We start from the raw sequence: 22,884 nt of genomic DNA, 5'->3' as shown, positions 1-22,884 counted from the left end.
TGTCTGCCTTCACGCCACATCCACTTCATTCCCAAGTGCCAGAGACAGGCCCCACTTCTCAGCTGCTGTTCTGTGAAATTGGTAAGTAGCTCATTCATGTGCCCCCGCAACACTGGTGTTCAACCTGTGGCACTCCTCAGGGAGGGCCACAGGTTGAAGACCCATTCCCTAGGTTAAACCCCAAACAAACCAAGGGCGCATGCGCTGTGGGCCAGGTGTACCTCGGTGCCATGTCCGTCTGCAACAGGGCCACTACTGACCAGCACGCTATGTTCCCATTCATGTTTCCCCCTGCAGGTCCTTATGTCTCCTGCTGCCTCTGAAAACATCCCTTTGCAGTTTGATGTCTGCCTTGACGCCACATCCAGTTCATTCCCAAGTGCCAGAGACAGGCCCCACTTCTCAGCTGCTGTTCTGTGAAATTGGTAAGTAGCTCATTCATGTGCCCCCGCAACACTGTTGTTCAACCTGTGGCACTCCTCAGGGAGGGCCACAGGTTGAAGACCCATTCCCTAGGTTAAACCCCAAACAAACCAAGGGCGCATGCGCTGTGTGCCAGGTGTAACTCAGTTCCATGTCTGTTTATAACAGGGCCAATACTAACCATTAATTTTTCCCCTTGCAGGTCCATATGTCTACTGCTGGCCACACAGAGAACACTGTGCTTGATGACCGGTTGAACCGATGGCAAAATCTTTGCATTACACCACTTGCATCGTGTGTCATAAAATTGTATTGTTATACTATAATAGTTCAATGTAAATAATTGTATACGAAAAATGATTCTTGAAATGTTGTTTGGTTCAATAAAATTTTATTGAACAATTTTGGATTTTCGACTGACATGAATCATGACCTTTGATGTTGTTTCATTTATAAATAGTTAGAAAGATATAAAAACGCTCAAAAAATGAGAAAATATTCAAAGTGTTTAGAGAAACAGAGAACCAAGATACGCCACAAGGTAAAGTTTCAGAACTGTCATTTGTTTGTAACAATGACCATTGTCACCACTGACCACGCTGCTCCTTCCAAATGTGCAGTGCGTCACATCTGGGGGGAGAAGGTTGGCCAGTGTTGACAATGGAACATTGAAATCAGCACAAATGATATACGCCACAAGGTAAAGTTTCAGAACTGTCATTTGTTTGTAACAATGACCATTGTCACCACTGACCACGCTGCTCCTTCCAAATGTGCAGTGCGTCACATCTGGGGGGAGAAGGTTGGCCAGTGTTGACAATGGAACATTGAAATCAGCACAAATGATATACGCCACAAGGTAAAGTTTCAGAACTGTCATTTGTTTGTAACAATGACCATTGTCACCACTGACCACGCTGCTCCTTCCAAATGTGCAGTGCGTCACATCTGGGGGGAGAAGGTTGGCCAGTGTTGACAATGGAACATTGAAATCAGCACAAATGATATACGCCACAAGGTAAAGTTTCAGAACTGTCATTTGTTTGTAACAATGACCATTGTCACCACTGACCACGCTGCTCCTTCCAAATGTGCAGTGCGTCACATCTGGGGGGAGAAGGTTGGCCAGTGGTGACAATGGTTCCTATGTTGCTGGATTGAAAAAAAAAACTTATAGATAATAAACAATAAAAACTTAAATAAGTGCAATTTCACAATAAAAATACCTATTCCTTCCTAAAGAGACCAGAGTCAAATCTGGATGGAGATGGATGTTACAAGTTATTACTGTGAAAACATTGTAATTTTAAACTTTTTATAACTCCTGTGAAATCTGAGTTTCATCGTCATCGTGTGTAGGTGCTGATAATGACAGATCGTTAGCTAACGATTCAGGTTGCACACAAGATGTTGTCGCATGATCTGGCTCTCTAACATTTGGAAACATGCCTGAATATCCTGTGTACATTTGGGAATAGGAATAGGTATTTTGTGTGGGAAATACACCCCCTTTCCTCTCGTTTACTGATGCTTTTCTTTGTTTTTCACTTATGTTTTTTTTGTGCGACTTTGCAATCATGTCCTCTGCAATTAACTTCAGAGAAGTAGCAATCAACCCTGTACTGGCAGAAGTTTGTCGATGGCACTCTAACATGATATTAAAGGTATTTGCTGATTGTGCATTAGCATCTGAAATTTTCATTAAACTGTGTGCGTGGCTAGTTGTATTGTCAACCAATTTGTTGATTGACACAGCTATAATATTCAGTATATCCTGAGTAGTTTTGTATTGGCTCTGGCGGTTTACATCAATCTGTTTTACTATGTCTATAAAACCTTTAAAAGTGTTTTCTAAGCTATCTAGTCTTTTGTTTAAAACTTTTTCAAAGTCAACATGTCTCCGCTGCATTTGATCTGCCAAAGCTCTGATATGCAGATATTCTGGTTCTTCTGATGTGTCGTTGTTTCCAAGCTGCCTTGCTTGAGATGCTGTAAGGATAGAGAAATTTTGAAGAACATTCAATTACTTGATTTTATTTGTAAATAATGAAGAGTGTAGTAGAAAACCAAAGATATTGCTGAAATATATTATTACTTACGTATAGGTGTTGATTCCGATTGTCGCACCTCCACATCTCCATCCTCAGACAAATTTTCAATTAAATCAGGCCTAAAAAAACGACCAATTCCGGAGGAAAGTCCTCCACTTGTCATAGGCATATCTTCTGTAATTAAAATTCCCATAAAATATATTATAAACAAATAAATCACACTTTTCATGTAAGGAGTGCATAACATTTCCAAAAAAGTATTACTGTTTAATAAAATACATCCCTTGATTATAAACTGGTTTTATGCCGCAATACACAGCTATTTTTTAAAAAAAAACTAACCTTTTTCTTTTGGATTTACAGTACTCTCGCATTCCATCTGTTGAGAATTTCTCTCCCTTGAGGATCGGTTACCGGAATAATTATCTATGGAACTGCTGTTGAAACCCTCAAACGTTACGTCGGTTACATCAGATGATTCAAGGAAGCATGTGGGTATACTTTGCAATTCAGCCATACCACTGCCATCATTATCTTTCGAACGTTCAAGAACTCGATTGCTGGAATTATTGTGCCTTCTTTCCGCTTGCATTAAATGTTGACGCTCATCTAATGAAGGTAAAAATATTATTAATAACATTTCATTACATTTTGGTACATAGATTTTATGCTATTAAATTATTACCATTTTTACTAGACATATTTTTCTCATTGCTAATTCTGCTGCCTCTTTTCTTTCTAGGATTCTCCTCTTCCTCCTGAATGCCTCCTCGTCTAGAGTCAACACCTCCTTTCACTCCATAAATCATTATTGGGTTTAATCGTTTCTTGATTATTTCCTCCCAGGAAAGCCACTTTATTTTCATCTCCGGTCCGCCACCTGTACCTATCTCATGTCTTCTTTGCATACCCATTTTTTTTTTAGTTTGCCTGCGGCAGTCACTATACCTTTTGATACAATGTTTGGAATCTCTTTGAACACCTGATATAGAGGTGACTTTTTCGGCAATATTATTCCACATCTTTCTTTTCAATTTTGGAGCTGTAGTTGGTGCCCTTGGACCAAACAACATATCATAATATCTATCAACTGCCTCCACCAGAGCATAATTCTCGGACTCATTGAACCGTACGCCACGTTGAGCCTTTTTCAGATTTTCACCACCGGATCCTTCACCAGAAGAATGATGAGATGCTGAGTCATCAGAAAACCTTGCAACCTCATTTGTATCACTTTGCATGCTTTCTTGACTACGGATATTTGATCGCTGCCTATCATTGGGACGCTTCTTTTCTAGACTGTTTTGTGGCCGGCTGTGATGAACATTTTGTAAATGTTGCCTTTTGCTGTGGAACATCTGCAAACAGAATGAGAATTTACAATTTAAACATCATTACATTGCAAAATTGAAATCATCTTTGGTTGAAATAAAAATAAATACCTTCGAATGTCCACTTGTGGTGGCTTTTGGTTTATTGCGCGATGCTTCAACTTTCGCCCTCCAGATTCTAAATTCGGCACTTTGCTCCCAATCCTCCTCAAATCTTTCAAAATCTTCCTCCGTTGTAGAAATATCGGAACGATGTGGGCTTCTCAATGTAGGAGACTGTATAAAAAAGATGTAGTGTTATTGTTTTTAAACAAGCACATAATAAAAATTATTTGCCATGTTCAATTTGCCCTTAGTTTACCTATCTCTTTCAGGAATTTTTATTGTATGTCTAAATAAAAGGCATGTGTGCCAATGACATTCATTGATCACCCAGTTTAAGAAACCATAATGGTTATAGACCCAGCACCCACCCATGTTTTACCAAAGCACACCAAGCTGTAACCGCTACGTTTTGCCTTATAGAAGGCTGCTGTGTCTGTTCCAACTTCTCGAATAATGTGTTGTACTTGTGAGAGCCAAATACCATTTCTTCCAATAAATTATGGTTGGATATTAGGACAACATTTTAAGAAATTGGCGTGTTATAAAATCACCATAAACAAATAAATGGATGTTAGTATTGATGTACCAACACATGGTGATTTTTAAAATCGCATTGGGGCGTGGTGTGAGGGTTGTTGGGGTTGGAATATCATATAGGAGGGTTCACTCTGAGGTGGCAACAGTATGAGCCGCACACCCACAGGCCTTGTCCGTGACACTCGATGCAATGCATATTTACTGATCCAGACTATCATTACATATTGGTGATACTATATTCATAAACCCAAATTAATTTTAATTACCCGATGTCTTCCATTGCTTTTCTTTCTAGTTCCAACAAGGCTTGTCGTCTTCAAAGCCATCTCATCCAGTTCTTGATGCTCTGTATTTTTATGCACTGAATCTTCTGAAGAGGAATCCACTGGTGAAAAAAGACTTCTTTCTGTAGACATTCCTAATAAATACAAATGTCATGATTGAGCATGGTCGTTTCAATGTACAACAAAAGATCCCCATGTGCTAAACTTGCACAGTGAATACACCCAGTTGAATAACTTTATAACAGATGCCCATAGGCGGGGTGTGGATCATGTGTGAGAATGAAATTATATATGTACAGTCATAAAGTCGTCCCCACTAGTGCAACTTCCCTGGAAGGTCGACCTGACTTAGGTCTAAAAAGGACAAGGTCTTAATGAGTTATGTTGGAATTTGAATAGAGATCGACAGGTCATAAGATGAGCAGGGAATTTCCAGCACTTATGTGGGCACGACATATAACTGTAGAAATAAGGTCAGTCTGATTGATTACCGCTTCTATTAGAATGACTACTGTTTATGCCAGACTAATATACAGACACACCCGCATAGGCACACACAGCAACTCACACACATATAAAATCCACATATATAGAAACTGCAACATACTTCACATGTACACACATAACAGGACGGACATATGCACATACACCCACAATTCATATATGGCATTAACAGACACAAATCCATGTATACACACAACAACATATGCACATACACCCACATCCATACACACAGCGTTATATGCACAAGAACCACCATCTATACACACTTCCACAAACATCACATGTATACACATGCAGTTGCTACAGATGCACATACACCCACAATTATAAACTGCAACTTTCAGGTACACAGACACATGTATGCACACAGCTACATGTGCCCATACATCCACATATACTGTAGACCAACCTCTCTAAATACAGTGACATAATAGCCCTTACATACACACAAGCAACACATACATAAATAAACAAAGCAGCATCTACATAAACACACAATACACATACAAATCCTCACACACTGCGACTGCCCCCTCACACCTCTAAAAGAGCAATCTAGCTATTTCTTTATTCATAAGATAGTTGGAGGTGGTCAGCTGGATGGGCTTTATGGCTGCGAGGAAGACACAGGGGCTTTCTGCGTGTGACAGGAAGTCACGTCTCCTCCTGTGACTGAGCTCCTCCAGCAATGCTGCTATTCACTGCAGCGCTGCTCCATCACAAAGCATTCTGGCTGGCACGCAGGGGCTGGAGTTTAACAAATGCTGCTGGTCAGGCAGGGTGCACCCTTAAGACGTTCCCCAACAAGAAAGTGCAAAGCTTTGAAAAGTGGCCATGCTGACCCACCCCAACCGTGCACACTTCAAAGCTCATATAACAGTACAATTTGAATTTATCCCCTTAACAACCAAGCACTAAAAAGAACCAATTTGGAAATATGAAAGACATGCCACACACAAGGAGAGTATCGTTTAAAGGACATGCTAAAATCTCACTAACAACGGACAAAACTAAAAAGCCCTAACCTGTGGTTAAATTCAAGGACAACGCTGTCGAGCAGAAGGTTCCATTTTAAAGAAAATAAACAATAGAAACAGCGCAGCAATACTGTACAAAACAACTAATAAAATAAAGGATATTACTCACTCTGTTTGAAGACACGCGGTCCGAACGTGGAAGGGGGCTGCTGTGATCCACTGCACTACGGCCATTAGACACAACACTGTCGGCATCCCAAAATGGTGGATGCGTTGCGCAGCACGTTCTTTTTATACAATACGCGTAAGTTTCGCTTAGCGAAAAAGTCACGCCCATTTTTCGATACATTTCACTTTTTTCACTTCTTGCTGTCTCCGGAAAAAAAACCTTTGAATACCTCGAAAAAAAAAATAGCGAAAAAGGATTCTTGATGCGAAATAAACGAAAACATAATGTTAAACGTAAAATAGTTTTTTTCGGAGCACATTGAATACCCCCCCAAGTGCCAAATCGTAGTGAGCTCTCCCGGGGAGCTGCCGGAGGAGCTCAGAGGACATTAGGTCCGACTTGTCTTTCAGACAAGTCGGCCTAATGTATGGGGGCCCTTAGACATACAGTAGTAGTGTGATACCAAATAATGGTGCTAATGATTGCACCTAAATTTGTTAAGATGTACACACACTATCCAATTTATTTCACATACACAATAAATATACACAAATGTGAAGTCACTCTGTCGGAGTAACTATGTAACTGAGAGCTTACAGAGTCTGGCTTGGTTGCATATAGATGTATAAATGTAGCACGCCTCATTGGTCTGTGTTTACTAACAATACAGTCTTGTTGCATCGATTTGTATTATTAGTACCAGTTACATATCATGTCCTCAGTAGTGCTGTTACCGATGTCCCCAGTAGTGCTTTTAGCAAAAAAATATATATATATTTTTCAGTTTCTGGAATGTATGGTTTTCAGAATAATTTGGATAACAAATATTTGGATAAGGGATACTCAACCTGTATTATAATTTAAAAGTAAAAATATGAGCTTCACTTCTTATTGATGGTGAGATGTACTAAGCCATGAAAAGTGATCAAATGGACAGTGATAAACCACCAACCAATCAACCAGTGTTTTCAAACACAGCCTGTGACATGACAGTTAAGAGCTGATTGGCTGGTGGTTTATCACTTTTCAAGCTTAGTACATCTAGCCCAGTATGTCATTTATCCACTAATGAGATTGTGATTTCCTCATTATCCTACTAAGCTGACTCTGTGTTGGTTAGGTGGGACCACAAGAGTAGCCACTAGAAGATTAAAAAAATTAGCTCTACCCCACATAAACAATCCTGCTTATCTGAAATCTCAGGTATTCCTAGTGGCTTTAAGCCCCGTATACACGGTGCGATTCTAGCAAGTATTGCGGGAGATATGGTCGCTGAGTGACCATATCAATGTGCATACGGGGAGACTGTCGCCGAGAGCGCGCTTCCGCAACCAGCCCTGCAATGGTCGCTGGACCATTGCATGCTCTTGCGACCAGTGGCTTCCTCCGGCGGCTTCCCGGTGAACAGCTGTGTCCCCCTGCGACTTCCCCCAGCAGTATCTTCTTTTCATCAGCATCCCCTAGAGTTTGGCACAGGTGGACCCATTTATCAACAAGTTTTATCTCTCTTATATATATATATATATATATATATATATATATATATATATATATATATCTCAATCATAGCAAATGGTAATTGGTGCTCCACCAATCAGCTCTTGTCATGTAAAAAATTATTAGTTGTTGATTGGCTGGAGCACCATCTATCACAGACAAGCAATTTTAAATAGCTAAAACCTGTTGGCAAATGGGCCCCTATGTTTTTTTGCTCCATAAGATAGCTTTATTCTACAAATTTTCAACAGACTTTCATTGACACATGTAAATACCAGCGGGATATTTTATTAGTATCACTGCAATACTATCACATATGCAGCTTGTATTCAGCAATACCTCTTCAGTCTCCCTCCTCAGTCATGTCCTCTGCTGCTGGCAACCTAATGCTGCCAGCAACATGCTCCTGTGTCATGCATGTGTGCATGTGCATTGCAGCTTCACCCGAAGGGTGATGTTTTTTATATAGCACTCACTGGAAAGCTGTGTAGCAGAACTTTTCAGAAATTTTGTAGGAGAGAACCTCAAAGACTGCTGTATTTTGTAAGGAAACTCCTTTTGTAGGCAGGTAGAAGATACAGTATATTATATATTACAACTGAGCTGTGAGTTACAGGTGATTACAGTTTGTTTAAGCTGCTGTGGGATTCTAAAGAATTCCTGCGCCTTGTCTTTGTGTAGTTAGACACTCCCACCCTGCCTTCCTAATGGAATTCCACGTAGTTGATCTGGTTAATCAGTCACACTTCCTTTAGCTGTACCAGGCTACTGGGGTGAAATATAATGAAGTAACTTAAGCAGGTAAGAAATGCTTTTTCTATCCTCCAAATACATGACTTCCCTTTGTTTATCAGCTACATACCCCTCGTTCCTCTGTAGCACACTGCTGCTATTGGAACCTAGCCCTCCCTCCAGCGTTGACAAAGACCTTGCAAGAAGCACAAATATCTGGGACAAGGCGCCTACATTTTTGTGAAAGATTCCTGGCATATGTTCCACTGCAAAACGAAAGGGTTGTAATTGGAAGAACCATCTGGTAACCTTGGTGTTTACCTCCCGGTTTCTCGGCATCCATTGTAATGGTGCATGATCAATTATTAAGGAGAATCTCCTCCATAGCAAATATCACCAAAGTGTGGTAGAGCATCTTCCGTGTGTCCTGCTTACAGATGGCTGAAAGCAGATTTTCACCAGTCAAATCTGTCCTTGATTGTGCTGGTTCCTATTTAACGCAAGGCACATTCAACACGGGCAGTCGGCATCTCTTGGGCAGTCGCCGTGGTCTCTCAGTAGTGCAGGTGTCAGACCTGCTCGCTTGGCTTTGTATACTCGCTACGGGGGTCTGCACATGCGCACTGTCGGGGACGGGGACGAATTCGGACCTGTGCGAATAAGTCTGAATCATCCCATTGATCTTCTGTGCATAGGTTCACCAGGTTTTAGCTTATTCATACTTTTAGTTATGCCAAAGTGGTAAATCCCCCTTGTTAAGCTTGCTTTCGGAAGTCCCAGTATCAGCAAAGCAGTGTCCACCAGATTGGATGATGAGTATTTGGAATGTATTATGTATTCCCCATAAACTCTTTCCTTGTCATCCATCTGGAAACACTGCGATACCTCCCTTTTATAGTCATTTTGCTGTTTTTGTTTGGTATATAGTGCAATTGTGGTACATGTCTGCTTCCTCCAAGTGGCATTGGGGCAGATGTATTAAGCCTCAACAAGAGATAAATGCAAGGGTGATAAGAAGAGATAAACGTCCAGCCAATCAGCTCCTTACTGACTTTTTTCAAACACAGGCTGTAACATGGCACATAGCAGGTGATTGGCTGGACGTTTATCTCTCCTTATCACCCTTGGATTTATCTCTTGTTAAAGCTTAATACATCTGCCCCACTGTTAGAAATAAATGAGGCTTCCTTGAAATATGAAGGGTTATGTGAGGGGTGGATCCAAACAGATTAGTTTTCTAGTGTCTGTGATCCAACCCACTTCACCCAACATAGTTTCAGGTGGATGACCAGGAAAGAATCTTTTGCTCAGTACAGGTACATCCAAATTTTACAGTATATTCATCGATGAAATATTCGTACTTGGACAACCTTGATGGGTTCCTCAACCCGTTATCTATTGTGATATTTCTTACAGATTTTTAAATTGAATACTTGGGCATTTACTTGAAATTAAGTCAAAACACGAACTTCGCTTTTTATTGAATTCACCATTATCCACTAGTGAAAAATCATTTATGGAATTAAAATTCAGCCTCTACTGTTATTTGCCCAACTGTCTGGTAGCATTCCACCAAACATTGGCCCTTATTCTAATCTATGCGGTACGGCCCGCGTGCGGCCGTACCGCCGATGTTTTGAAACTGCACATGCGCAGAGGTCATTCTGCGCATGTGCAGCCCCCTTCGCCGCAGACGGATTTCGTCCGCCGCAAAGGGGGCGTATAGGGGCGTGAGGGGCTTCAGCCCCTCATTACCCTATGTGTACGCCCCGCGTTTCATGGGCGTTCCCATGCAAACGCGGGGCGTGTGCATGGTAATGAGGGCATGACGCCCTCATTACCATGACATGGGGGCGGAAAGCTGACGTCGCCGGATGTCAGCTTTCAGCCCCCTTTCAAGCTCCCACACGGACGATTGTCCGTGTGGTCTGAGCTTGCGGGAGCTGCCGCGGCGTGCGGGCCTGCCTTCGATGGTCGTCGACCATCGAAGGCAGGGGGCAGCTCCCACCATGGTGGAGGCGTAGCCTCCACCATTTTTGTGCGGATCGCCAGCCGTCCGTGTACGGACGGCCGTGGCGATCCGTCGGGTGGGCGGCCCTTGGTTTGTGCGGTCGGAGCCCCGTGTGCGGCTCTGACCGCACCAACCAGAATAAGGGCCATTGTTACATGAAGTCAAGTGAGATAACCCCCACTCTTGACCTGTCCTTACTAAACCTTACCCTGATTCATCCAGTAGCGTCCACCTTTTGCTAAACTGCCCCTTGTGATGTCCATATGTTAATACTGATATGCCAAAATTGGGACATATTATTGTTTAATACAAGTACAATACATTACACTTATCCACTCCATGACATAATGAATTCTGGTTAGATTTTTGATGTACTAACCTGTAAATATATAGAAATGTATTCTCTTATTCATTAACATGATATTATGTTACAAACTGCTTCATTTCAGCCAGAACAGATAACTAAATGGCTCACACTTGAAGGATGAGGTTTAAACATTTACTTTTCAACAATCATTATACATACGTGATCTACAGTAAAATATCAAATTTGTCCGCAAAAGAATGGAGCAAGAGCAGAATGAGGTAAGAAATTGAAGGTGGTAAGTACAAAACACACTATTTCTTAAATGTATATATATGTATAATTCACATTTCACCAGCAATGAGGTTTTACAAAGCCTTGTTAAAGCTTTACTGTGTTTGAGAGTTGACAGTGGGTCACTTTTGGGATCCATGTGCCAATTTTTTATATTTAACCACAGCAGTCCAGTATTGTACTATATACAGGGTGGGCAATAGATTTCCATATGTGTGGTGCACAGGTAAATTAGACACAATCTGACTCTCTAATCTCTCACTCAAGTTCTGGTGAAATGTTAAGTCACTGAACCATATATAAGCACTGCACACCAAATAAGTCAGTATGTTATTACTTTTATTATTATCATTAACAGTATACATACTCCGCAGCGCTTTACAGAAAATAGTTGAACATTCACATCAGTCCCTGCCCCAGTGGAGCTTACATTCCCTACCACATGTACACACACACACACAGACATTCTAGGGTTAATTTGTTGGAAGCCAATTAGCCTGCCAGTATATTTTTGGATTGTGGGAGGAAACCGGAGCACCTGTGGGAGGAAACCCACGCAAGCACGTGGAGAATATACAAACTCCGCGCAGGCAGGGCAATGGTGGGAATCGAACCAATGACCTCAGCACTGTGAGGCAGTAATGCTATCCATTACACCATCCGTGATATTCACTTCCTTCACAAATTATGGAGCTCAGCAGAGGCCACAGGAGAGCAATGATCTTGTATGACTACAAGAGTGGTCTTATACAGCAGTAGTTATGACTGACTTCGTGCTGCTTTTGGGGAGGAAGCACCATCCTGAACCACTGTTGTGGTTTGTCAGATTTCAGTGCTTGAAACAGTCTCGAGGACCATTGCGACTCACCTGTGTCTGCCATCAATGAGGACAACATTGCTGCCTTTGCAGGCTATAGTTGAATTGGGAGAGAGTGACCCAGTTAGAGATAGGACATAGGATCCATCTGCTTGATAGTCCATGAAAGACTTGACCTGAGCAAGGTTTCTGCATGTCGGATGGCCCATCAGCTGACAAGAGAGAAAAAGCATGCTCTGGTGACATGGTGGCTCTGATGACATGGTGACGTAGCATAGTAGCCAGTGTTGATGGCGCTCAAACTCTGTTTCTGAGATCATTAATAGTGGATGTTTTTTGTGCCCAAGACTGGTCATATAGCTACTTTTCCACTTGTGCTTCAACACACCATCACTGAGGACTGGTATGCCAAACAATGCCTGGCCGCAAGTTCTGGAAGCCATATCCAGGCTCAGTTCAGGAACTTGCACTCCTGGTGCTCTACTCCATCATGTCAAAGCGCCTGCCCACAAATCCAGGAATTGGTGAATTTTCTGGCTCATGAACAAATTCAGGAGCTTGGTGATCCAAAGTACAGTCCAGTCCAAATTGAGTCTCTGAAAGCTGTAGTGGAGACTTGTCCAGCTGCTTCATCAAGTGGTTATTGTAAATAAAATACTGTACCTTGTCGTGCATCCAGAAATTTATTGCATACACCTTGTATAAATAATACATTGTATACTTACCCATTAGTAAATAACCTTACGAGACTTCAATTTGAACTATGGTATGATTTATTAGGTTAAAAGGAATTATAGTAGAACACTTTGAATGTGTTCTAATTACACTCCTGTGGCTTTTAACCTGTTCAGAAAATCAAACTACAAGAAATACATGAAAATACGTAGATATTTGGTTATATATGCAGGCAACACGGATGGTGTAATGGTTAGCATTACTGCCTCACAGCACCGAGGTCATGGGTTTGATCCCCTCCATGGCTCTAACTGTGTGGAGCTTGTATATTCTCCCCGTGTTTGTGTGGGTTTACTCCGGGTACTCCGGTTTCCTCCCACAATCCAAAAATATACAGATAGGTCAATTGGCTTTCAGCAAAAAAAAATTAACCCTAGAATGTCTGCATGTGTGTGTGTGTACATGTGGTAGGGAATATACATTGTAAGCTCCACTGGGGCAGGGACTGATGTGAATGTTCAACTATACTCTGTAAAGCGCTGCGTAATATGTATGCGGTATAGAAGAAACTGTTAATAAATAAATATATGCCTTATTATGTACACAATGCAAAAATGAAAAAGGACTGGAAGGGAATACATAAGGCTGGAAGGGAATACATACATATGGCCAGCAGACAGGATGCCGGCAGGTAGAAGACTTACATCGGCAACCCGATAATTAGAATCCTGACAAAGATAGGATTAGTATACTTTCCTTCTCCCCCTACCATCCTAAACATAACCCCCGCAACGCCTCCCACAGCCTCCCCCTCCCCGCAGGCTAACCCTCTACCTTAGTACCTAATTATCCCACTTAGTGCCCTGACTTTACATATTAGTGCCTAACCCAAACAACCCCCCTGCAAACTACCCAAAACACACCACCTTGTCCTAAACCTAACATACTGTATACAGTATACTGTGGTGTCTACTTGATTAACAATTACCTATAATAACACCTCTGTATATTTTTTATATTTCTCAGAGAACAAATGATCTAGACGAGACAGTTGATCGATCTGAACAGAGACCAGCAGCAGTGAGTAGCTACTATAGAATCTCTCTCTCATCACTTGCTCTCTCATATCTTCCTTAATGGCTGCATTCAAGGCATACATTCATCAGAAAGCACATTGCAACATTTTCAATTTCATTCCACTCCAGGGTCCCTCTGCAGTATGGTACCCATCTCATAAGAAGACAGGCACCATAAAAGCATCCAGTCAAGTGCACTCAATCCTTATGCGAGGAATAATATATAGACAATACTCAGAGGCACTCTGACGTTTCCAACCAAATGTCACTGCAGAATAAACTGAGAACACACACTGGTATGTGCTGTAATCAAATTTTCGGGTGTTGAGACCCTTTATCAATATATAACAACACACATACGGTAGTACTTACATTTATATAGTCAGGACTGGAGAGACGTGAACCAAGTAAACAATGTTTTTAAATGTATCGTTTACTTATCATATAGGTGATGGTTCACTTCTCTAAGTAAGTTCACTTCACTTCCAGGAATCCAGGTGAGTGGGTGACCGACCAGTGCCTTTAAAACCATTGCTAGGTGCAGCCATGCTTACAGCCCTCAAGTCCCTCAAAACCTTGGAGCCCCTCACAAGATTGAGGCCTTGTACCCTTGGACCCCCCCCCCCCCCCCCACCGTTGCATACAGTATACTATAGACAAGAAATTTGCTGGCCAAGTCAACACCACGTTCCTGATCAATGTTTGCAATGCTACAGGGCACATTATCTGCTGAAATATGTCACTGCCATCAGGGAATACCAATGCAATGAAGAGGTGTACTTGTTCTTCAAGAATGTTAAAGGCATATATGCATGTAAAAGTAACATCCACATACCAGGACCCAACATTTTCCATCAGAACTTTGCCCAGAGCATTATACTGCCTCTGCCAGCATGCCTTCTTCTCATAGTGCATCCTGGTGCAAGTTGTTTACAAAGTAAACAGGCACAGGACCAGCATCATAATGTAATAGAAAATGTGACTCAGAAGACCATTTTGCCATCTTCCATTGCTCCATATTGCAGTTATGATGTTCAGGTGCCCATAGCAGGAACATTTGGTGGTGGACAGTGGTCAGCATCGCTCCATACACGGAAAGCTGGAATGCCATAAGTGTTCTGACATTTTTCTCATTGCCAGCATTAACTTGGTCAGCAATGTATGCTACCATAGCTCTTCTATGGGATAGGACCAGACTAACCATAGCTCCACATGCACACTGGGCCCCCACAACAGTTTAGCCTGTCCACTGATTGTATATTCTTGCACCACTTTTGGTAAGTACCAACACATGTTCCATTGTGAACTTATTTCCTGCTTTCAGTTAATCAATTTCCAATTCTTACCTGTTCAGTTTCTGCCTAATGTATTGACAGGTGCCATTGTAGCAATTAACATTATTCGCTTAACCTGTCGGTGGTTTTAAATGTTATGGCTGATCGGTGTATACATGCACACCAGCATAAAATACAATACGGAACACAAAGCATATTACCAGTGACAACATAAACATTTTGGAAGTGAAACCACACGTAATAAAGCAAACTTAATTAGGAGGCCATTAGCTTCTCATCAGCTTACTCCAAAATTAAATGAAGCCTTCATGGTTGCACAATATAAAATGTTCAGACCAGATGAATCAGCGGTGCCAGACATCAACTAGTATTCAACAAAACACATAAACACAATGAAAATACCTAAGCCGCATAAATGATACTATGTAATGTGAGATTTATAGTACACGCAAATTGTTGTAATATATGGTCCATATGGCCCAAACCATAGCTGAAACCTCTGTGCATGGATATCAGCTACTGTGGAATAACTTGTTGACAGTTGTCTACCTTGATTAAATGTGAAAATAATGACATCATTCAGACATAGGGCCCGATTCAGACCTGATTTCACAGCTGCGAATTTGTGGGGCGGGCGATTATCATTAAATAGCGCATGCGTAAGACCCATAGTATGCATGTGCAAATAGTTTTTAGCGAATTGCAGTAAAATAATTTGAGATGATACAAATGCATATACAGAGGGGGCAGGTCCCATCTTTGCAGGGGATGGCGACGCCAGCCGCCATCCCCCGCCAGCGCCCTATCTATAGCGAGAAGGGGACGCGCGCGCACGAGAGGCGCGCGTGTCCCCTTCTGACGGCGCTTCCAGCGCTTCCCCCGGGTCACCGCCGGCTTGTCGGTGGTGAACCGGGGTCCCCGCCACCTGCCCGCACCCCCCCCTGTGTTTTGTACCAGCTATAATAGCTGCAATACTTTTGCTGGGAGACCAAACTAGAGTGAATTGCAGTAATATAATTTCAGATGATATAAATGCATGTAGGACTTTTGGCAGATTTTCAGAGGGAATTAAGTCCCAGACTAGCAAGCGTCACCCATTTTATCATTCATAATAGCTATTAAAAACTATGGACAATTAATTATAGATATGGTTGTTTTGTGCAGGTGCTGCATAAGCAGCGGTGTAGCTAGGTGCCACGGTGCCCAGAGCAAGGGTATGTTTTGCGCCCCCCCCCCCCCGGCTCTCAGATGCCCCCCCCCTCGACAATGTGAGGGGTCCGCTAAATCCTCCCACACTACGGTACACTGACACACACACACACATATACCGGAGGGGGTACACTGACACACAAACACATGTTATAGAGGGACCAGGGGCACACTTACACATACAAATGTTGTAGAGGGACCAGATGCACACGCATACATGATGTACAGGGACGGTGGACCAGGGGGCACACTTATACTCACATGTTGTACATACACACTGATATACACAAACACATAGTCATACATTGTGCAGGGATATATATATATATATATATATATATATATATACACAATATGCAGGAAAGATATCGGTGCTGGCGGCACTCACAGCAGGGAGACTTGGTAATAAAAGAAGACAAGCTGACACCGCACAGCTTGGGTGCTAACAGTTTCGGAATTTAATTCCTTCGTCAGAGTACAACAAACATACAATGAACTACTTACCTAAGTAAGCTCCCACACCGTGCACCTCCACCGTGATCCCCAGCGTCCCAGACCCGGTGACCAGGGGTGACGTCATCGGCGCCGCGCCCCGCATCAGCCGGAGCGGGTTGCTATGGGGACCTGTGACAACAAAGTGAAGAAAAAGTATTAGAGCCGCATAGGTACTGGGGGTAAGATGCCCGCACTTCAGTACAATCAATGGCAATGAGGCAAAATATGCATTAGGACCATGGCATGGGAAATGTCAACATGCAAACAGTAATAAGTAAGGTAACTGAAAGAAAAATAGTCCGAGTGTACAGGTTACCGAGCTTCAGGGGAGAGAAAAAAACGGCAAGCTGGGGCATAACAGCTGAAATGGTGGTGCTGATTCGTGACTGTTCAGAGAACGGGGATTTTATAAGAAGCAACTAAGGGACAAATATTCATTCAGTCCAGAAGGGGCAATAGTGTTCAATTTGTAAATCCAAGAAGCTTCCCGTTGTAGGAGCAGCTTGTCGCGATCACCTCCTCTCTTGGGGGGGGGATACCTGTTCGATCATCCAATATCTGAGTGATGGAAGAGTGTGTCTGTGTTCTTTAAAGTGTCGAGCAACGGGCTGATCGCATACTGCTCCCTCCAGGGCTAGCTTGATAGAGGATCTGTGTGCTGCCATGCGTTCTTTAAAAGTACGTGTGGTCTTGCCCACATATACTAGTCCGCACGGGCATCGGATGGCATACACAACATACCGGCTGCTGCAGGTGAGTACCTGGTGTATTTTAATGTTGCGACCAGATTGAGGGTGTTTGAAAGTGTTGCCGGTCTCGAGGTGGCGGCAAGTGGTGCAGCCAATGCACTGGTAATTACCAGGTTTCTTTGTCATGAAGTGGGATTTGGGTATCGTGCCCATGCCTGTTACATCACTCTTAACGAGGTAATCTCGCAAGTTTCTCCCTCTTTTGTAACAGGGCAGGATGGTGGCAGTTCGTAGCTGTGGCAGGTCAGGGTCTTCCGATACCAGGGGCCAGAATCGTTTGGCTGTGTTGACAATGTCCATACTGCGGGTGGAGAAGGTATTGACAAGAGGTATCCGATTGGCCTGTGTCTTACGCTGAGTGTTGGTTCTCAGTGTGTCGGCTCTTGGGACACCTAATGCTTTCTCCTTTGCCAATGTGAGTTGCTCGAGGTTATAGCCCCTAAGCAGGAACTTACGCATCATCAAGTCCATTTTGATGTTGGCATCTATGTTGGAACTGCATATCCGTCGTACCCATAGGAACTGAGAGAAGGGTAATCCCTTCTTGAGCGCAGGTGGATGGTGACTCGAAGCTGCAAGGAGATTGTTCCTGTCAGTGGGTTTCTGATAGATGGTTGTGGTAAGTCCTGTCTCTGTGATGTTTATACAAACATCCAGGTAGTGAATCAAGCTGTTGCTGTGTTCAAATGTAAATTTGATATTCTCATCAGCATCATTCATATTGGTTAGGGTGTCAGTGAGAAGTTCTGCCGGGCCCGTCCATATCATCAAGATATCGTCAATATACCTCTGGTAGAGGGCCAGATGTTGCGTTATATCAGATTAGGATAACAGTATGTCTCTTTCAACTTCAAACATAAAGGCATTTGCGTAGGTCGGGGCGACGCAACTGCCCATTGTGCACCCCTTGAGTTGCAGGTAAAATGCACCGTCAAATTGGAAGTAGTTACGAGTGAGTGTGCATTCCAGCAGTTGGAGATAGAACATAATATCAGGTCCCTGATACTTGGTGCTGTTGGTAATAAGTCGTCGTGTCGCCTCCAGACCCCTTTGGTGGGGGATATTGGTGTATAAACTTACCACATCTGTGGTGCAAAGTATACAATTAGGGGGTAATGGTGGTAGTTGCTGTAATTTCAGTATAAGATTTGTAGTGTCCTTAAGGTATGCGGATTGCTCCTGGATGACTGGCTGAAGATATGCGTCCAGATATTGGGAAATGGAGTAGTATAAGGAGCCGCGGGCCGAAATTATAGGACGGCCGGGGGGATGTATAGGGTCCTTGTGGAGCTTTGGGAGCGTGTACAGGAGGGGAATCTTCGGGTTACTCACTTTAAGGGCTTCCATGCAGTATTGTGAGATGATGTTGTTCTGAACAGCTGTGAGAAGGATCAGATCGAGCTCTTTTTTGAACCCGCTGGTAGGATCTGCTGGTAGTTTGCTGTAAACAGTGGTGTCGGCCAATTGGCGATAGATGTCATCTTTATAGAAATCAAGGTCCATTACCACCACTGCTCCCCCTTTATCGGCTGGTCGCACGATAATGTCCTGATAGCGGCTGAGATCGTTTAAGGCTTTAAGCTCGATATTAGACATATTCATGGGCGTCCGTGTCGACTCTGTGATGTCGGCGCATGCTTTCTTATCAAGGATCTTGTTGTAACTGCGAATGGAGTTACTGGAGGATGGGGGGTCAAAGACAGAGATGGTTCTTATAGATGGAGGTAATGATCTGGGGATAATTGCTGTGTCCCCAAAATGTTCTTTTAAGCGCAGTGCGCGGCCAAACCTGTGCATTTCGATTTTGCTATTGAAAGAATTGTGTAGATTGGTTGGCACGAAAGAAAGTCCTCGGTTGAGAACAGACATCTCGGTGGTAGAGAGATTCCTTGCAGATAAATTAAATACTAGGGTTTCTGACCCTTCTTTCCCCTTGAGTATCCTTTGCCACTGCCCCCCTCTCCTAGACCTGGTTCTAGTGTGCCGGGTCTGGCCCGGGTCTTGGCCCCTAAAGGGGGTTTACGTTGGTTAGTGCTTGTTGAAGTTGATAATATATATAATATATATATAGTTGTGCATTGGCCGGCACTCCCAGTGGCAGGTCCAATTGATTGCTGACCCGGTGCCTTCCAGCGTGGACCTTCTGGCCCCAATGCAGGGTGTGGGAAACAGGCGGCACTCTCGGATTTAGTGGAAACGTGAAAATCAATTTATTAATCCAACATGTTTCGGGCCATGCTAGCCCGTCCTCAGGGATCAATGGTGATACAAATTCACACACCATAGCACTATATGCACTTTGAGCGCATCCTGATGAAAAGGCTCACTGCCTTGAAACGTCGATGATGATGCCCATGTGATGCCACCTGTACCACCTTGAACATTAAAACCTGACCTTTTAAAAATCTGTTGAGTGCCGCTCTCTGTTCTATCCTGGACCCTTGGGAGACACGTTAGAACTTTGGAATATATATATATATATATATATATATATATATATATATATATATATATATATATATATCAAGCAGAATGGCCGGCACTCCAGTTTAATGAGGGTAACGCCATGGTGCCTTTCCTAGAGGGAATTCGCCAGAACTCTCTCCCATACAAACAATGTCAGCTGGACATTCATATGAACTGGACATTCTTATGAACGGACTTCATTAGCATCAATAAAAACGCCACACTTTGGTTTCTTAGCCAACGTTTCAAATCATCTCTTAATGGATTTTTCGTCAACCCTGACACAAAATCCTTTAAGAGATTTGAAACGTTGGCTAAGAAACCAAAGTGTGGCGTTTTTATTGATGCTAATGAAGTCCGTTCGAGTGCCGTCCAGCTCAGGGGCAAACGCAGGATTTTCAGACGGGGGTTTCCAGAGGGGCGGAGCAAAGCACGAAGATGGACACTTAGGTTACCCAGTATATGCCGGGTCAGTTAAAGTATTATAGATAGACCAAATGTATATAAATAATAATACATACATACATACATGGGCGTCAACAGCAGTGTAGACCCCTGGGCATAGCAATGCATTGGGACCCCTACCGATCCTCCAGCGGTAGGAGTGGGGGAAGCTTTGATGTCCCGCGGGTGGTAGGGGGTATTATATCAACCTCTCTGCATGTAGGGCCTGGATCAGTCATTTCCACTAATTACCCCTTTACTGCACAGATGGTGGGAGATGGGGTGGGAGAAGGGGGCATTGGGCTGAATGAAGGGGCCCTGATACATAACTTCCAGGGTGGTAGAGGATGTTTAATATGCAGAGGAGGGGTGTATAGTGGAGTGGGCATATCATTCATAATTTTCTGGTGGGAGGACAGCTTGCTTGACTGCAGATATCTCCAGTTCCCAGAAATACATTTATTAGATTTTAATGGATTTAAAAACTAGAGAATCCCACCTACCAAATGTTATTGGGGACTAGAGGATCAGAGTTCAGGAGGCGGAGCAATCTGCCAACGAGAATATAAAACTACACACCAGGTGTGTGGAGCTGGAGCAGTAACCAGCTGCTGGAAGGCTGATATCTCTGGTTCTGGGAACAGTAGAGACAAGCTACTAGTGTCTGCCAATGAGGGAGAGTCACAGCTTTTGGAATATATCCTCAGAAAATCTCTAGATCAGACAGAACCTGAAATATCTGACTGGGAAGAGCAATTAACAGGCTTGGATGGGGACCACTGCTTTGAAGTCAGATATCTCTGGTTCCCAAGGGCCGATTTTTAAAATTCTTGTACCCATGGAAAGAGGGGACCCTCAGCTTTCAGGCTAGGGCCCTTAGACTCCTGGGGGTGTTTCTGGGTACCCAGAAACCCCCCCTGCGTGCGCTACTGCAGCTGACATTATGTTTATATATATATATATATATATATATATATATACAGACACACACACACTTTTTGTACATGGGTCTGGGGCAAACTGCCATTTTACTTTCTATAGGGTACATGGACCAGGGGCACGCAGATAAACAAAACGCACACACCCATACCTGCAGGTGTCCCCAGAAGAGCAGTGCTTTCATTAAACAGTGGGGCCAGGAGTGCTGCAGGAGATCTGCCTGGCGTAAGGACTTGGTACATAGCGAGTCCTCTCCCTGATCTTCCTCCACCAGTTTTGGGCAGCAACAGGTCCTCTCTCCCTCTTCCACAGAGACCGGCTTGGGAGGGAGCGTCTATGGGCAGCAGCGTGTCATCTCCTCCTCCCTCTCTCCCTGCTGCCGCCGCCAGCATAGGGCAGCAGCAGGTCCTCTTCTGCAGCTGCTCTCCCCTCGGAGCGGGTAGTTACAGCACGCAGGGATGGCATTGCGGTGCACTGCTCCGGCGCCCTATGACCTTTCGGCACCTGGAGCTCATGCTCCGTCCTCACTACGCCCCTTTGCATAAAGTACCATCAAGTGTGCCCAATTAAAATAAATGGCTTTAGTTTTAGTTCCATACACAGAGTGATCAGACCAGTTTAGCTGCCAATTCTTAAACAATTCAGCCAGATCTCCTTTTTTTTATATTTACTCATTTAATACCCTTTCACATTGCAAAACGGAGTCAAACTCGGGATCGCGATCCTCGGTCTGACCAGATTCTGGTGCTTTAACGATAAACCTACAGTAGGTCACCCATTATGCAGATGGCAACCTGGGTTTTACCCTTATTATAACCCAGGTCGAATTGCCAGGTTGGTTGACTCGGGTTATAAGCTGTGGTTCTTTCACCCTGCATCTTGATCCGGGTCCGTACAAGACCAACTCGGCAATTACCCTGGTTCGAAGTGCAATGTGAAAGGGTATATTACAGAAATTTTTATTTTCTATCCAGTATAAAGTACGTGTAGTAACTGTTACTCTAGATATTTATGAAAATGTTATATTTCTCAGTTGTACTTTTCTGGTGAAGTTGTACATTTCTCATTGTTAATCAGTCACTTCTCTTTATTGCTGGCATTTCCTGTTTAATGTCACTGGGTCCAAAATGTAATTGACATGCAATAATAGTGCACCAGGTCATTCCTGTTTGAAACTACATAATTCTAGACAATCCTCACTTATATAAAAGCCTGTATTATTTTATGTTTTAATATTAAATTCTGAAATAATAAAAGGAAATCTTAGTTTATAATAGAGCATTAGAAAGTCAGGTCTTTCTTGTACATCAGTAGTAACATATGCTCCATAAGTTTGGCTGCTACTTTTATGTTTATTTTTTTTAAAGCTGTTATTATTGAAAAATAGTAATAAAGTAAAAATGAAAACATAAATAGACACTTAAGCTGGGTACATACTAGGCTGAGGGATCATCTGATGATTAGTAAGTGCATACACCCTTACCAATCGTGGGCCAGTTG

At 43.0% G+C, this 22,884-nt stretch overlaps 2 protein-coding genes across 4 annotated transcripts in view; one reads left to right on the top strand and one right to left on the bottom strand.

Moving 5' to 3' along the window:
- SLC2A11 (solute carrier family 2 member 11) overlaps positions 1-22,884 on the top strand; it is a 78,395-nt gene that overhangs the window by 37,359 nt on the left and 18,152 nt on the right. For 2 of the 3 annotated variants that reach the window (XM_083148749.1, XM_083148741.1), the window contains exons 2-3: positions 11,071-11,206; positions 13,738-13,791. In XM_083148749.1, coding sequence (XP_083004875.1) covers positions 11,186-11,206; positions 13,738-13,791 — 75 coding nt within the window. In that variant the 5' untranslated portion in view covers positions 11,071-11,185. The remainder of the gene's footprint in view (positions 1-11,070; positions 11,207-13,737; positions 13,792-22,884) is intronic. The other variant, XM_083148758.1, reaches the window with a different exon arrangement.
- On the bottom strand, positions 809-6,704 carry LOC146008909 (uncharacterized). Its single transcript, XM_083148728.1, has 7 exons — positions 6,382-6,704; positions 4,714-4,865; positions 3,917-4,081; positions 3,160-3,832; positions 2,817-3,083; positions 2,523-2,648; positions 809-2,412 (listed from the first exon to the last, which is right to left on the bottom strand). Exons 2-7 carry the CDS (start codon positions 4,861-4,863, stop codon positions 1,739-1,741), a joined length of 2,055 nt encoding a protein of 684 aa, XP_083004854.1. The 5' UTR covers positions 4,864-4,865; positions 6,382-6,704; the 3' UTR covers positions 809-1,738.

This window comes from Crinia signifera, chromosome 1 (genome assembly GCF_055691185.1).
Source record: "Crinia signifera chromosome 1, ASM5569118v1, whole genome shotgun sequence".
Lineage (NCBI taxonomy): Eukaryota > Metazoa > Chordata > Amphibia > Anura > Myobatrachidae > Crinia > Crinia signifera.
Note: the sequence above shows the minus strand (reverse complement) of the source record. Positions and strands in the feature narration are given on the sequence as shown.